This window comes from Myotis nattereri, assembly GCF_964212035.1.
Source record: "Myotis nattereri genome assembly, chromosome: 4".
Classification (NCBI taxonomy): domain Eukaryota; kingdom Metazoa; phylum Chordata; class Mammalia; order Chiroptera; family Vespertilionidae; genus Myotis; species Myotis nattereri.
The window spans coordinates 3,682,273-3,699,079 of NC_138079.1; the positions used below are offsets into that span (position 1 = coordinate 3,682,273).

General features: G+C 38.7%; 1 protein-coding gene across 1 annotated transcript in view; it reads right to left on the bottom strand.

Annotated features, from left to right (window-relative positions):
- ZFR (zinc finger RNA binding protein) overlaps positions 1-16,807 on the bottom strand; it is a 71,123-nt gene that overhangs the window by 26,742 nt on the left and 27,574 nt on the right. Inside the window, exons 6-11 of the mRNA XM_081088877.1 lie at positions 15,645-15,892; positions 11,678-11,869; positions 10,901-11,192; positions 8,577-8,770; positions 6,830-6,949; positions 5,783-5,928 (exon numbers count right to left, since the gene is read on the bottom strand). Coding sequence (XP_080945003.1) covers positions 5,783-5,928; positions 6,830-6,949; positions 8,577-8,770; positions 10,901-11,192; positions 11,678-11,869; positions 15,645-15,892 — 1,192 coding nt within the window. The remainder of the gene's footprint in view (positions 1-5,782; positions 5,929-6,829; positions 6,950-8,576; positions 8,771-10,900; positions 11,193-11,677; positions 11,870-15,644; positions 15,893-16,807) is intronic.

The window sequence follows — 16,807 nt, forward strand, 5'->3', positions numbered from 1 at the left end:
TACAAGTGAAAAGAAAAAATGAGAATACAAAGAGAAAAGCAAAACAAAATTTCAGTCTAAGGTCAAAGTTGAAAGAACAAGCATCAGGAATCTCCGTTCCTTCCAACCTCTCTCTCTTCTCTTTAAGGGAGAAATTGTTAACTTAAATGCCTGCCTAACAGGTCCAGACCAATAATGTGTGTGAGTGAAAGATCCAAAGCAAACACTTAGGAATTTCTTCATGTATCCAAAGAAATATGCTCTCTCCTTTTTTTTTTTTTTTTTTTTTGCTTAGAGAGAACCTCTTAAGACTACCTTTAATTTTTTCCTCTATGATATAGGTAGAAACAAAGACATTTCTCTACTATGAGGAACAACAATAGTATACAACAATGATAAATGGCAACTCACGTTCTGTCTCATTTTGGGGAATATTACAAGTGATGGAGGCTATGGTAAAAGTAGAAAGTGCATGTTCTGGCTAGAGACAACAGTTGTGACTTAGCTCTTATTAATTATTGCCATAATGTAATATATATAATCCCAAGGCCACCAGGATTTTAATGTTTTTAAAATGTCTTTGATGTTGGTCTTTAAGCGTTAGTTCAGATTTAAAAATATTATGTATACCAAATAAAACACCCATGGGCTGAACTTGGCCTTTGGACAGCTAGTAGATAGTCTCTGCTTTAATGGTCAACACTTTCTAACTTCTTTTCATTATCTGATTCTCTTTCACTTCTATCCTCATTTTCAGCTTCAAACTAGGAAACCAGTAACTCCCAAGGGAAATCTAATTTTTATAACAATAAGCTTCTACTAATTTTTTTTTTAATACAAACATAAGAAGTATGCTTCTCAAGTAGCACCGTAGAAATTACCAATTTTGTCAGATTGAGAATACAGTGCTTTTTAAGTCATCCAACTTAGGACCACACTTTCAATGTTATTTAGGCTTTGAGAGAAAAAAAAAATAAAAACAGTTTGAAGGCTCTCAATGCCAAATACTTTTATTATTAGCAACTAATCAGTTTTGAACAGTTATTATAAAAGATGTTTAAGTTAAATAAGGGCAGCAACTAATCATGATTTATAGTCTCAAGGATGATCAATGTAATTTTAATAGGGAAATACTGGAAACAACCTAATTATCTAACAATATATAACTGGTTACACAGAATATTTTACCTCTGTACAAAAAAATACTATGCTGCCTTGGAAAAAAATAATCCTGGCTTAATTTTTTTATAAAAGTTGATATGTAGCATTGGCCTGTGAACCATCACGGTTCAATTCCTGGTCAGAGCACATGCCCGGGTTGGGGGCTCGATCCCCAGTAGGGCGCATGCAGGAGGCAGCTGACCCATGATTCTCTCTCGTCATTGATGTTTCTATCTCCCCCTCTCCCTTCCTCTCTGAAATCAATAAAAATGTATTTTAAAAGGTTGATATGTAAATGAAAAAGTGTGTTATAAAATATGAATACATTATGCTTTTATTCATATTTTTTGAAATTACATTTTAAAACTGGCCCACAAATACTCATAGCAGCAGTATTCATGATAGTACAAAAGTAGAAACACAACTGTCCATCGATTGATGAACAAAATGTGATACCATAAAAAGAAATGAAGTACTGACATATACAATAATATGCATGTATCTTGAAATCATTTATGCTAAATGAAAGTAGCCAGACAAAAAAAAATACCAACTATTGCACGATACCATTTATATGAAATCTCCAGAGACAGAAGTGTAGTAATGGTTGCCTATGGGTAGATGGAGGGGATGCTAATGGGTTTGTGGTTTTTTGGGGAGGTGATGACAATGTTCAAAAGTTGATTGTGGTGATGACTGCATAACTAAATATATGTGAATTGTACCATTTAAAGATATATCACTTAAAACCAATAAAAATGAAGATCTCTCTGAATGATGTTTCTCATTTCTCCTTCCCTGTAGCCTCTAAACCAGCAGTTCTCAACCTGTGGGTCACAACCCCTTTGGGGGTCGAACGACCCTTTTACAGGGGTTGCCTAAGACCATCGGAAAACACATATATAATTACATATTGTTTTTGTGATTAATCACTATGCTTTAATTATGTTCAATTTGTAACAATGAAAATACATCCTGCATATCAGATATTTACATGACAATTCATAACAGTAGCAAAATTATAGTTATGAAGCAGCAACGAAAATAATTTTATGGTTGGGGGTCACCACAACATGAGGAACTGTATTAAAGGGTCGCAGCATTAGGAAGGTTGAGAACCACTGCTCTAAACTTTCTAGAATAAACTGCCTTCTTAAAAAACACACTAAGTTGTATTAACAAAATGGCCACATTCCTATGACCCAGAACTAACCACCTTTTTCTCGCTGAGTAACGAACATGTGCTGCCTGCACGACAGCTTGTAATGCTGACGTCTCAGTGAGCCACAGGCCCTGCTGGGTGCTATGTGGTACTTGTGCCCTGGAAGAGTGTGGGCTCCCTCTACATCCTCTAAGTCATCCCACAGGAGGGGGAAAACAGATGCCATGTTTTAAAATTCCAGTACAGTTACGACTACAGATAGTCCTCGGGTTACATCGGACTCGACATACATCGTTTCGTCACCATCTCCCATTTATTAAAAAAAAAAAAAGTTCCATCATTTCGACGTATGTACATATGTGCTTTATGTTTCTTATTTATTTACCACAAGTAAAGGTCAGGAATTGTTATCTTTCTTTTAAATTTTTTTTACTGTTTCTCTTCATTACTGCTGTGTATGTGCTCCATGTGAGTGACATAGGTGCTTACGGAGGTGAGTCTGACTTATGGCGAAAATCGCCTTACGTCACGCCGTAAGAACGGATCTCCGACGTAACCCAAGGACCTACTGTATTTTAAAATTACTAGCCACCAACATTGAAGAACAGATTAGGGGAAAAATTAAATTTCTGTTTTTGGCAGTAATTCCACACTTCTTGATTTTTTTAAACGATTTGTAAATTGAAGCCTCCTATTAACTTGACAGTCACATCATTTGAAGAAATAAGAGTTGTCGTTAGATGATAAATTTTAGGGAATCTAGGTTCTCCAAACCTCATTTGATGTTTCATTACAGCTAGTTGCTGTCAGTGAGGGTAAACTTACATCTTAAGTCCAGTGACTATTTGCATTCGAAGCCACAAAGATCTTTTGGTACAAGAGATCTTTGGACCAACTAGGTAAGATAGAGGACCAAGACTATAGTGAAATTAAAACTATTTGTTATCCTTAATTTGCTTTTATTGCCTTTTAAGACTATCAGCAAAAGTGCAAGGTTAGCTCCAGCAATCAGTTCATCATTTAGATCGGGACCTCTACCTGACAGCAGGGAATGCTGACAGACCTTGAAAATCAGTATCAAACACATGCCAACAAGAAACCTACTTCCTTTGTTGGTAACTTATTTGGGAAGGAGCACCTAACATGCAAACGCTGGAATAATCTCTCGCTACTCAGACACATTAGGCAGCACTTATGATTCCTCATTTGTGAGAACTACCCTTCAATAAAACAAAAGGGGTGTGATGTGGTGGGAGCCCGGGCCACTTGGTTACACATATTTTTAACAAATTAGAAAAGATGAAATGCTTTCTTATAAAACTATTAAGCATGGCCGAAGTATGAGGTATATGATCTGTATAGTATGTCCCATCAAAAATATTTATTACTAATGCCTTAAACTCCAGAGTAAACATTCATTTAAAATGGAGTTCACTGGCTCTAATCAGTTTGGCTCAGTGGATAGAGCGTCAGCCTGCGGGGAGACTGAAGGGTACCAGGTTAGATTCCAGTCAGGGGCATGTACCTTGGTTACAGGCACATCCCCAGTAGGGAATGTGCAGGAGGCAGCTGATCAATGTTTCTCTCTCATCGATGTTTCTAACTCTATCCCCCTCTCTTCCTCGCTGTAAAAAAATCAATATCCTATCTAATAAAAGAGAAACATGGTAATTAGTGTACGACCGCTACCCTTCCCATTGGCTAATCAGGGCAATATGCAAATTAACTGAGAGCCAAGATGACGGCCAGCAGTCAGGCAACTGGAAGCTAACATGAGGCTTGCTTGCTTTAGTGACGGAGGAAGCCAAGCTTCCCCGCCTGCCTTGCCGGCCTCTCAGCTGCAACTCTAAGCAACTATGTTACAAAAATAGAAGCTAAACAAAACCCCGGGCTTCAGCCAGCAGGACCACAACATTGTTTCAAATACAGAAGGGTAAACAAAGGCCAGAAACCTGCTTTCAGCAGTGGAAGTCTCATAGCTGGAGCTGAGCCTCAGAGCTAAAGCTGGCCCAGAATGAAAAAAAAAGGAAGAAAGGACAGGTTGGGAGCTTCAGTCACCCGCCAGCCTGAATACGGCCCTCAGTCCCTCACCCAGGCTGGCCAGGCACCCCAGTGGGGACCCCCACCCTGAAGGGTGTGTGACCAGCTGCAAACAGCCATCATCCCCTCACCCAGGCTAGCCAGGTACCCCAGTAGGGACCCCCACCCTGATCCAGGACACCCTTCAGGGCAAACCAGCCGGCCCCCACCCGTGCATCAGGCTTCTATCCTATATAGTAAAAGGGTAATATGCCTCCCAGCACTGAGATCAGCAGAGCCGTGAGGCCTCCCAGCACCGGGATCAGCGGAGCAGCGAGGCCTCCCGGCACCGGGATCAGCGTGACAGGGGGCAGCGACCAAATCCCCCTGATCGGCCCTGCTCTGTGTGTGACAAGGTGCGGCGCCCCAACCCCCCTCCCGCCCCCCACGGGCCCTGCTCTGTGTGTGACGGGGTAGAGCCATAACCTCCCCATCGGCCCTGCCCTGAGTGTGACAGTGGCGGTGCCCCAACCCCCTGATCTGCCCTGCTGTGTGTGTGACAGGGGGCGGTGCCCCAACTCCCCTATCGGCCCTACTCTGTGAGTGACAGGGGGGAGCTCCCCAACCCCCTGGTTGACCATGCTCTGTGCGTGACAGGGGGCGGCGCCCCAACTCCCCAATCGGCCCTGCTCTGAGCCCGACCAGGGGCTGCACCTAGGGATTGGGCCTGCCCTCTGCCACCTGGGAGCGGGCCTAAGCCAGCAGGTCGTTATCTCCCGAGGGGTCCCAGACTGTGAGAGGGCACAGGCCGGGCTGAGGGACCCCCTCTCCCCCCGGAGTGCACAAATTTTTGTGCACCGGGCCTCTAGTTTTGAAATAAATAAATAAATAAAATAAAATGGGGTTCACTGGGCAGATTTCCCCTTTAATATTGCATAGGAATATTCTTTATCAGAGATTTAGTACACGGTTTTATAAACTGGTAAAATAACCAAAACCAAATGTAAATATGTAAGAATGTTTATTTGTTGCACATAACGTTTTTGGTATAAAATAAATGTATAAGTTACCTGTGGAAAAAACAAAAATACACTAAGATGTCTAGGCTCTACCAAATCTTATATTCAATATTTTTAGCATGTAGCCAAATGTTTTGCTTATTTTAAACTGAGGCATATATTTATAACATTAAACTATTTCTTCACATATTCAATACATGTAAGATGCACTTAACCACATAATTCCTAATACCAAGGCCATAGTCAAATATTAGAATAGTCAATAACTTACTCTAATGCATTTCTTTTCTGCCCCTAGGATCTTCCTGAAAAGTGAAAATTAAAAGTACATGAAATAAATCTGGACTGCTTTGAATGGGAGTCACATACTTAGAATAGCCACTTTTTTTTTTTTTTTTAAGAAGGCTGAATCACTTATGCTACTAAAAGCTAAAGAAATTACCTCATTTCCATTCTCCAGCGCTCTTCTTCTTCTCGTCTCCGCCAATACTCCTCTTTCTGCATTTGCTTCCTCATTTTCTCTTCTTGAATCTTTCTTGCTCGAATACTGGGCTTTACTTCTACTTGCAAATCTGGATTGACTTTTTTCTGTTAATATAGACAAGACATTTCAAAACCTAGCACCCCCTTCCAACAATCTACACATACAATCCCACATATTCTTTCATCATAGAGATTTTTTAGTTACAAATTTCCTATTATATAGAGAGTAAATTCAACATATAAGTTGAATCAGAGGAAAGATTCAGAATACATTAATATTCGTTTTCTTCCCACCCCTAAAATTCTTAATTATTCCAAGTTTAAAATTATATCCTTAGTATGTAAAAAGTACATGCCTTAGTGCTGACCAATAGAAGAGACCTTAGGGGACGAATGAATATTTAACTTTCCTTTATTTTTTTGTAAATAGATGATTCTAAATGTCTAAGTGTGGAATTAAAAAGTTTCTTTTCATAAAAAAGTATTGCCCTTTAACAATTTAATTTTCACCACCCCTGTGTTTAAAAGAGAAAACATGAATCTAATGCATTAGATTAGTTCAGCCTAAGTAAAAACTTTACCTATAATATTTATATTTAACTTAATGCTTGAAGTGTTTTCAATAAAGAATTCCTTATCTCGAAATTCATTTTAGTGGTAATTCTACCAAGATAAAGTAGGTAAATGGAGACCTGACACTTCTTTCAAAACACTTTATTATGTGAAAAAATTATCTTTACATGATCACTTGATCCAAGCAATGTTATAATTTAGCTACAGTCACTGAGAATGATGACATATGGTTATAATCTTCTTTCCTAAGTATAACAAACTGATCAGTAAAAATCAAACATCTGAATCTAAGTGAGACATAATGTGCTAATCTTGGAGTGGGAATTCATGGACTCAGTGAGTTATGTTTAGAATCTTTATTTTACATCTAGAATGTTCCAAGCTGTTTTTAAAAAAAAAAAAAAAAAGAGAAAAAGTTGAAATTTTTACTCACTTTATATTGAAGTCTGTGTCTTCGCCCTTTTAAGTGCATTTCCTTAGCATTGGGATCATTAAAGCTGCACTCGCATAATTTACAATGGAATCGAATTACTTTTCCCTCATCGTTTCGTACCTTGATGCAAGGGGAAAAAAATCCAAGAGTTATAATGGAAATGTTACAGTTGAAGATTTCATTCATATGGCCCCCCAGATTCTCTGATAAAAAAAAAAAAATTGTGAAAAATTAAGAGGAAAAAAGATAGGCAATGTCTAAAATTTTTTAAAAGGATGATCTATAAAAACAAACTGTTAGAATTTTCTAACTGTAGTGTTAGCATACAAGATGTTAGCATGTATTTGCTTTTGTAATTAACTGCAACTTTAATACTTTTATCTGTATGTAAACATTTAAAAACAATTAGATACCTTAAATTCTCTAATAGTTACTGAATATCAGATACTGTTATTGAAAATGAAGATAAAGATGATTAAAGATAAAGCTCAATGTAACTTTGTGGAAAATCAATGTCAATTTTTTCTAACTGTACAACCAGTTAGGAAGACAAGTAGACTAGAATCTTATTAAGAAGTTTATGATGAATACTACGTTCAAATTGTCAGGGCAATTTAAAGACTAGCTTTGAATACATCTATCTGAAGTTTGGAATTACTTTATTATCACTGGAAATTATGGGGTTCTGGAGGCATACATTTTTTCAAATCTTACTCTTTTAAAATAAATTGTATGTGAACTACTGATAAACTTCATAACCCAGTTTTCTACCTTGTAAACAAAGAACTCAACATAACTTGAGAGAAAAAGAATAAAGGAACAAATATTTACCAAAAATCTACAATATGCTAGGCACTTTATTTCATTCAATCTTCACAACTTTGTTAGGGAATAGCCAAATTTTATAGATGTAGACACTGAATTTCAGAGACTTACATATGTTCTACAATAAAGAGTAAAAACTAGTGCTACATCACTCCATGTTAGTCTTTCTACTAACGGCAAATATTGATATCAAGACTCTCTGATGTTCCCTCATTCCTCTATTTACTGAGCTTACTTTTCGATAAAACAGGAATAATTTTCTAATCAGCTTGAAAAACCAAATAAACAGGATCTTTTAAATTAACAACCCTGCCCAGCCAGTGTGGCTCAGTGGACTGAACATCGATCCATGCACCAAGAGATCACTGGATCATTTCCTTGTCAGGGCACATGCACAGGTTTTGGGCTCTAACCCCAGTAGGGGATGTGCAGGAGGCAACTGATCAATGATTCTCTCTCATCTTTGATGTTTCTCTCTCTCTCTCCCTTCCTCTCTCTGAAATGAATAAAAACGTATTAAAATAAATAAATAAAAAATAAATCAACAACCTTAATTTTACACATGAAACTAAGTGATTGTTAGAAAAAAAGTATTGGCTTTGTCAAAATATTTGGTGTTCGCAATTTTTAAAATTTTTATGTTCAGGGCAGTTGAAAGATAGAAGAATATCTACCAAATAAATGGAGAGTTACTTTACTGTTTTAGCAGGGAAAGAGATAACAAAAATATTGTAATGTTACTTAGACAAGCTTAAAGGACATGCTTTTTAAAACCCTTAAAAAGATCCCTTTGATATTCCTTCACAAGTAACTTAAACCTAATGGACTATAATTTAATTTTACATGAAAAACATGCCTACAACAAAGCGATACCCTCTTCCCCTTTCCTCATCTCACAGCAATGGTGTTCTTGAGTCAATACCTCCTCCACGTAGTCATGGCCCACTGGCTGCACATCACTCTGCAGAGCAGCCAGAGAGGCAGGCGTGACTGGTTCTGTCACTGTGTCTGGCTTCACTTCTGGGATCTGTACAGAAGGAACAGGAGTGCCTTTAACAGATTCTGTTCCTTTTAAGTCTTCTGTTTTATTTCCTGTTGATTGCAGCTTATTACCACCTAGAAACGCATAAGAATTACAGTAATTTTAACTTTCTTTTTTGTGTAAATGTATAACCTGATACAACAAAAACTTCAGACAAAATTATCTTTTCTACCAAAAGTCAAACCCCAGCTTGACACACAATAGATCAGAAATTTGAAGAACCACATAAACCACTCGGCTTCTTTACCCTATTGAAATACACATCTGGATTTTCCCCTTCTTCACCACCCACACTCAATACTCCTCTCTGTCCCCACTATGGTTCTCGTAACATCAAGTACCTAAAAGTAAACGGCAAGTGCCTGAAAAGCCTTATTCATGCTGGTATCCCCAGTTCTTTGCCAATGGAACTGGGCACTGTCCTACATTCTGGTAATATAAGAATAAAACAATGTAGCTGCTTCTGAGGTGCCAACAATTAAGGGAAGAAACAACTAATTATAATACAATGTGATAAGGGCTGTGCTAAGTATGAACAGAGTACTGCAGAATGCAAAGCAAAGAAACCGCTACCCTTTACCCTGATCCAGTTAGAAAAGGCGTCACCAAGTGTGTGACACTTGAGCTGGGCTTTGAAAGAAGAGTAACAAGTATGAACTGGCCAGGCAGAAAGAAGAGAATAATGTCTAAACAAAAAGAATAGGATGTACAAAAAAGCACAACATCAAGTTAAAAAGACTGCAGTAAATTTAAGGCAGCTTCAGTAATTCACCATGAATTACTACCTAAGTAGAGATGATGACCGATGATGAGGCAGGAGCCCGAATGGGAAAGGCCTTGACGACATAATTAAGGAACATAGAGGGGTTTTTCCCATACCAAGAGGAATGACAATGAAAGCTTCTAATCAGGAGTCTAATATAATTTAAAATGTATTTTCACAAAATGACTTCGACATGTGTTGGAGAGACTGGATGCAATAAAGACAAAGCTCTGAGGAGCAGACTTTTTTTTTTTTAAAGGAGAGGTATCCGTTATATGTTTTTATTGATTTTTAGAGAGAGAAGAGGGCGAGAGATAGAAACATCACTGAGAGAGAAACATCATCAATGGGCTGCCTCCTACATGCCCCGCCCCCGGGGAACAAGCCTGCAACTTGGACAAGTGCTCTGACCAGGAATCTAACCCGTGACCTCTTAGTTCCTGGGTCAACACCCAACCGCTGAGCCACACTGGCCAGCTGAGGAGCAGACTTTGAAGGCCTAAAAAAACAAGGCAGTGGCTATAAAGATGACATTTTCTTGGGGGGGGTAGAAATATTGTGATAGAAACAAAAGGACAGGTAAACAATTAGAGGAGGCAATAAATAGGAAAAAATGTCAGTTTTCCAAGCAATTTTATGAGATCATTTCGTGGTACTCTTATAATAAGACAATGGGTAAGGAGATACTGGTAGGCATCAATAAAGCTGTTCAGATCATGACCAGGGCTACCTAAAATATGGCTCTAGATTCAGATGGGGGTCTTGAGTTTGCCCAAAAGATTTTAAAGTTACTGTACACATTGGAATGGATGAGACCACTCATAAATACTGGATGAGAAGAGTAAGATGAGAACAGAATCAGAATCTCAGAACACCACCATTCAGTGAACATGAGGGCAGGAGAACCAATAAAGATACCTGAGAAAGGGGTGGGTAGGCAGACAGTAACCAGAGAGACAGAGACATGTCTTAAGGTTTACGGTACAGCAGTCAGCTATGTCAAACGTTAGAGAGGCTACAGGATGAGACTGAAAACTGGCCACTGAATTTTGCAATTAGGTTTTTGGTGATTCTTGAGAGCAGGTTCAGAAAAAGGTAGAGTGGAAACACTAACTGACTGGAGACTGGATAAGAAGTAGAGAAGTAGAGAAAGAATTAGTTCAGCAGCTTGAAAGGATAACCGGAATGGGAAAAGATCTTTTTAAAATTTAAGACCATGAAAGATAAAGGTATACCTGCATGGCTGAAGGGAAGAGAGAAGAAACCATTAGAGGACTGACTAAAAATTCAAGAAAAAAATAGAGATATGTGATTCAACAAGGTCCCAGAGAAGAAGGGAGGAGGTGGGTACAAGACCATAAGCAGAAGGGTTAGTCCTGGACTGAAGAGAAATGTTACTTTGATGGAGTTGGGAAGAACATAAAGAATCTTCAGTACTTGCCAACAAAGTTTATTTTGGGTGTAGATGTCTTCTTGGCAGCCATACTTGTAGGCACTGCTGACACTTTAGTGTTGGATGTGCTATTAAGAGACGAGTTTCCTGTAGCTGTAAGACCTTTCACTGAAGAAGTTGCAATTGATGAAGTATTCACAGTACAATTGCTTGCTGCAATGCTTGAAGGAGAGGCAGTCGGTTTTGTAACAGACACAGCTGTTGAAGAAGTAGCTTGGCTAACAACATTTGGTTCTGTTGAAGGAATGGGTTTACCAAGTTTTGTGTGTAATTTAACCACCTACAAAAAAATAAATAAAAGCACATTTATTTGTTGGAAACTCAGAATACAGATTTTCAAGTTCGTCTAAAAGAAATTATAAAATTAAAATACAAATGATATTTTTTGCTATATATTTTCATACACAAACTCGTTATTTTCCAAATAACCTCTATGAAGCAGATAAGGAAACATATTCCACCTATTATCAGTGAGAAAACTAAGGCAGAGAGAGATGAAATGACTTGGCCACATGCATACCAACCTACACTTAAGCATGACAAAAGGAGGAAAATAAACATACAATTTTCCAATTGATAGAATAAATGATCTAGTTCAGTTTAAAGACAGGCCTCTAGTCTTCTTTTATGTGTGTGAGCACATAAACAAGGCTTATCCCACAGAGTTTTGGAGCCACTTTTGCTTACACCGCTCCCCCCAGCTCCCTACTGAAAAGGTAAAAAACAACAGAGGAAGACAGAAGGCGGTGTGGGAAAAACACCTACTTTCTGATGCTTAGCACCACGAATGTGGGCAGCATACGCATCTGCTCCTGTACAAGACACATCGCAGAGCTCGCAGCGCAGCTGATTCTGAGTCCCACGAGCAGAGTTGCTGCTGCTGCTGGTATTTTGTGAGGCTTTCAATGCAGCTTCTTTTTTTTTATGTTTCTGTCCTTCTAAATGTTCTTTGTAAGTCTGTTTCAAACAAAAAGGATACATTTTGTTTTATTAATTTTCTAGATACAAAGTCATTTAAATTATTCAATTCTCAAATCTCTAAGACTTATTTAAAAAATGAGCACCAAACAATTTTAAAAGCAATTTAAGAAAAGCATGTGGGACTCCCTACACACGTGATACATCTGAGGTTCTCTGTACCTTGTTCATCAAGAATACATTTGTCTAACACTTTGATTCACAAAGGACTTTCACACAGAGTCATAATACCAATAGGTCACTGCTTTCAGTTTCAAGAATTTGTATCTTGCCCTAACTAGTTTGGCTCAGTGGAAAGAGTGTCGGCCTGCGGACTGAAAGGTCCCAGGTTCAATTCCGGTCAAGGGCATGGACCTTGGTTGTGGGCACATCCCCAGTAGGGGGTGTGCAGGAGGCAGCTGATCGATGTTTCTCTCATCGATGTTTCTAACTCTCTATCCCTCTCCCTTCCTCTCTGTAAAAATCAATCAAATATATTAAAAAAAAAAAAAAAAGAATTTGTATCTTGCTCTGGCTGGGTAGCTCAGTTGGTTAGAGCATCATCTCCAGGAACCAAGGTTTCGGGTTGGATCCCAGTGAGAGCACATGCAGGAATCATCCAATGAGTGCATGGATGGGTGGGACAACAAATCCATCTCTCTCTCAAAAATCAATCAATAAATAAAAAGTTAAGCCGAAACCGGTTTGGCTCAGTGGATAGAGCGTCGGCCTGCGGACTGAAAGGTCCCAGGTTCGATTCCGGTCAAGGGCATGTACCTGGGTTGCGGGCATATCCCCAGTGGGAGATGTGCAGGAGGCAGCTGATCGATGTTTCTCTCTCATCGATGTTTCTAACTCTCTATCTCTCTCCCTTCCTCTCTGTAAAAAATCAATAAAATATATTAAAATAAAATAAAATAAAATAAAAAGTTAAAGAACAAACAAAAAAAGGATATGTCATTTATTGGTTATGTATAATGTTGAATAAAGAATACTAGACAGTGATCATTATAGTAAAATTATACATTAAAAACTGTCTTGAATGCAGACAATTAAGAATGCAGATTTATTAAAATGAGAGGAAGTAAATATGGATTGCTGGTTAGTTTGTTCTTGAGTGGGGCCTAATAGTTAGTTACTCTTACATATTTTATTTTTAGAATTGTTTTTAAGAGAGACAAAAATTACCATAAAATTATATACTTATCATAGAATTTCCAAGCTGGATGGAACTTTAGAGATTACCCAAAATAATGACTTTCTAATTTTCAAACAAGAGAATCCTTTCTATAAATAATAGTATGCGCAAGTAAGGAAAATTGCTGTTTTTGAAATGAAAGAGATCTAAGACTCAGCCATTTGATTCTTCTCTAGTCTGTGGCAGCCTGAAGGGTTCTGTGAAGCAAGTAAAGCCTCAATTATTTAAGACAAGTTCCTATTATAGAAGTAAAGACATAAAAGCCCAAAGAAGTTAAGGGCTCTGACTTGCCCAAGGCCACAGTAAGTGACAGAGCCAGGACTGAAACCATGGACCCTTAACCCTGAACTAATGACTCTCCCTCCTTATGTTCACACCTACACTCTCATAATCTCAATATTTTTCTTTAAGGCTCATTTCATTAACCCCTTAAGACACTGCATCTGACTTGCAGAAGTACCCTTGGCCTGTTCTTGTGTAACCATTCAGATACTCCAAATCAATGGTCAGCCATATATATACTCATTCTAAATATTGTTGTTAACACACCACCCTAGAGTCATGTTCTATCTTTTCATATGGGTGCCAAAGATTCAGTAAATCTCTTAGGTTTACATTTGTCACTCATAGCATCATCCTCTCTACAACACCATCATAGAGTAGGATACACTCCTCAAACACTAAGACCAACATCCTTGCTCCCTTTCATGTTTAATCCTGGTCACTGTAAATATTCTTTACCTATCCCTTCTCCTCCAACCATGCAATCACAATGAGACCATTTCCTATCACACTCAAAATAGAGAGAAAAAGGTTTTATGTAACTAGCCATACATTAAAATATTCCCTAATTTGATGTCAGTAATTCAAGGAATGCTGGTAACTTAAAAAGTAACGTATACAGATGGGGCAGCGGTGAGAGACAGAAGAAATAATTAGAGTCAAAATCTGGTCTCAATCAAATAATATACTTATTACCTGCCAAATGGCTTTTCCAATTTTTAAATAAAAACTAGACACTCTGCCCTGGCTAGTTTGGCTCAGTGGATAGAGTGTCGGCCTGTGGGCTGAAGGGTCCCAGATTCTATTCCATTCCATTCAAGGGCACATGCCTGGGTTGTGGGCTCGATCCCGGGGGGGGGGGGGGGGGGGGGGGGGGAAGAGAAGGGGGAGGCATGCAGGAGGCAGCCAGTCAATGATTCTCTCTCATTATTTCCCTCTCTCTCTCTCTCTCTCTCTCTCTCTCTCTCTCTCTCTCTCCCTTCCTCTCTGAAAAAAACATAACAAAAAACTAGACACTCTTAAGGAAAGTAGCCTATCTAATAAAAGGATAATATGCAAATTAACCATCACTCCGTCACAAAGATGGTGGTGCCCAGTCCTCTCTGCCCCACCAGAGTCCCCCAGTCCCAGGGGGGGGGCAGCTGCTGAGAGTGGGTAGCGTGAGTGGCCTGGTGGAATGCTTGCTTCGTCGCCACAGCGACAAGGAAAGCATTCCGCGCCCAGCCGCGGATGGGCCTCTGGGCCGCAGGCACGGAGTGGCCAGGCCCCGCAGAGAGCTACTGGCACGTGGATTTGTGCGCAGGGCTGCTAGTTAACAAATAAAGTTGGGAAGGGAGTTGTACTAATTAGACTCATGCCTAAATCACATATTTTAAGGTGTAGCAACCAGAATAAAAGACCAAAAAATGGGGGGAGGAGGGAATAAAGGTTCTGCATGCTACATTAGTCAGTATTTTTGAAAAATTCACTTCCCTACACCTTTCTTGTTTCCTGAATCCCTACCCTCATGGAGAAGATTATATAGAAATAAGTAATAATACCTTATAAAGCAAATATAAACGTCAGTCTTATTAGAAATGTCCCAAGAATTGTAGATTATTAAAAGAATTTTTTTTTAATTCCAGAAACACAATTTTCCTGCTAGTTATAGGCTCCAAAAACTAATACATTTGACAAAGTACTTTCATCTTTAATGTAAGTGTATAAACAATTATCTTTATGATCATCCTTTTTCAGCTGTAAAATTCTATATATATACTCATATACAGACCTTGAAGAAGAGATAGGAAAGTCAAAAATTTTGTATAAAGTCTTTTAAAAGCAAGTTATAAATGCTAAAAAAGAAATAAAAATTCAATCTTTCCCCAAAAACCCAATTAAGTCAAATATAAAACTTTTAAGCTAAATTTAAGGTTTACTTAAAGAGCAAAGTATTCTTCTTGAATAAAAAAAGCTCAATTTGCCCATTTTACATTTACATTCATAATCATTTTTACAGGTTTAAAAAAAATTTATCTTTATTGTTGAAAGTATTATATACGTCCTACTTTTTTCCCCATTAACCCCCTCCACCTGGTACCCACCCACCCTACGGTTTTTTCTTAATAGAATTCTTATGTCTTAATACAAATACCTTTTCAAAAATGGCCATTTAATGAACTATGTGTATTAGCTAAACTCTAACAGAGAAGAAACTGGAAACCTTCTTTGTAAACACAAGTTATAATATCAACCATATTTAACTGTTAAAAAATAACCACTGAAGACTTGTGGTAAAACATACAACATAAGTACCTGTGGTCCAGCACAGCTGATCTTACAAACATCGCAATAGTGAATCTGGGGTGGTTTGGGAGGCTGTTTTGGTTTCAGTTGCTTATTTTGGAATGGTGCTTTTTTAGTAAAGGTGGTCCCTGTCCAGGCAGCTGTGGCAGCAGCAGCAGCAGCTGCTGCCGCTGCCTGCTTTTGTTGCTGCTGCTGCTGTTGGTAGTAGGAGGATGCAGCTGAATACACTGCTGCTTCATAACCTGAATAAGATGTACCTTACAAACAAAATAAAACAAAGATTTTGTTACATAATTATACAAGGCCAAGCTGAATGTTACAAATTTAAATCCCATAAATTCTGTTAATAAAGGTAAGTTTACACATGCATATTTACAAATAATGTATCCTTCTTGAAAAACAAACCTAGAAAACATTTATCCTCCTTTTATATATAAGTCAATCAACAAGTTTTACTCAACACCTACCGGGTGTTGTGGAGTAAAAAGAATGTGTAAGGTATAAGATTTGGTCCTTGTCTTAAAGAAGCTTGTAGTTCAGTTGGAGGAATGTGACAGAGAATTTGGTAACCTCTGTGGCTACAGAACTGGTTACTATTTCACTTAAGAGTGAAAGGTAGATGAAAGGTAACAGGCCCACAGATTACTTGGTTAATTACAAAGGGAAAGGGGTATTTTTACAAAGGAGAGATTTGGCAGTCACTACTGTGGAGAGCGGCTACAGTGTTTGGACAGGGTCAAGCCTTGGACTAATGAGAGGGCACAGTCCTCCCATGGCCACGTGCAAGTCCCAGGTTGGAAGGCAGAGCCCTCCCAGCACAATTATAGCCAACAGCTATTGTTGTAAGCTTGAACCTATGGTCCGAACCTGTTACCACGTTTCTGAGTATAATGTAGGCTTGATAGAGTTCAGGTGCATGTAACTGAGTAGGATCGAAACCCACAAGAATGCTGTAAACATCTTGGCCACGCCCTTACTTTGCCTTGTGGAATCTGCTATAAAATGAAGACACAGCTTATAGTCTGTGGCACCGATGCTAGGTCTCCATCAGAGAAGACAGCATCCCACCCAGACCCAGCTCATTCTCTTGTCTGTCTTTTCTCCATCCTTCACTGCCCCCTCTCAGGGTCACTGAACCTGTCTGAGCTAGCGTGGCACATAAGGTGCCCAAT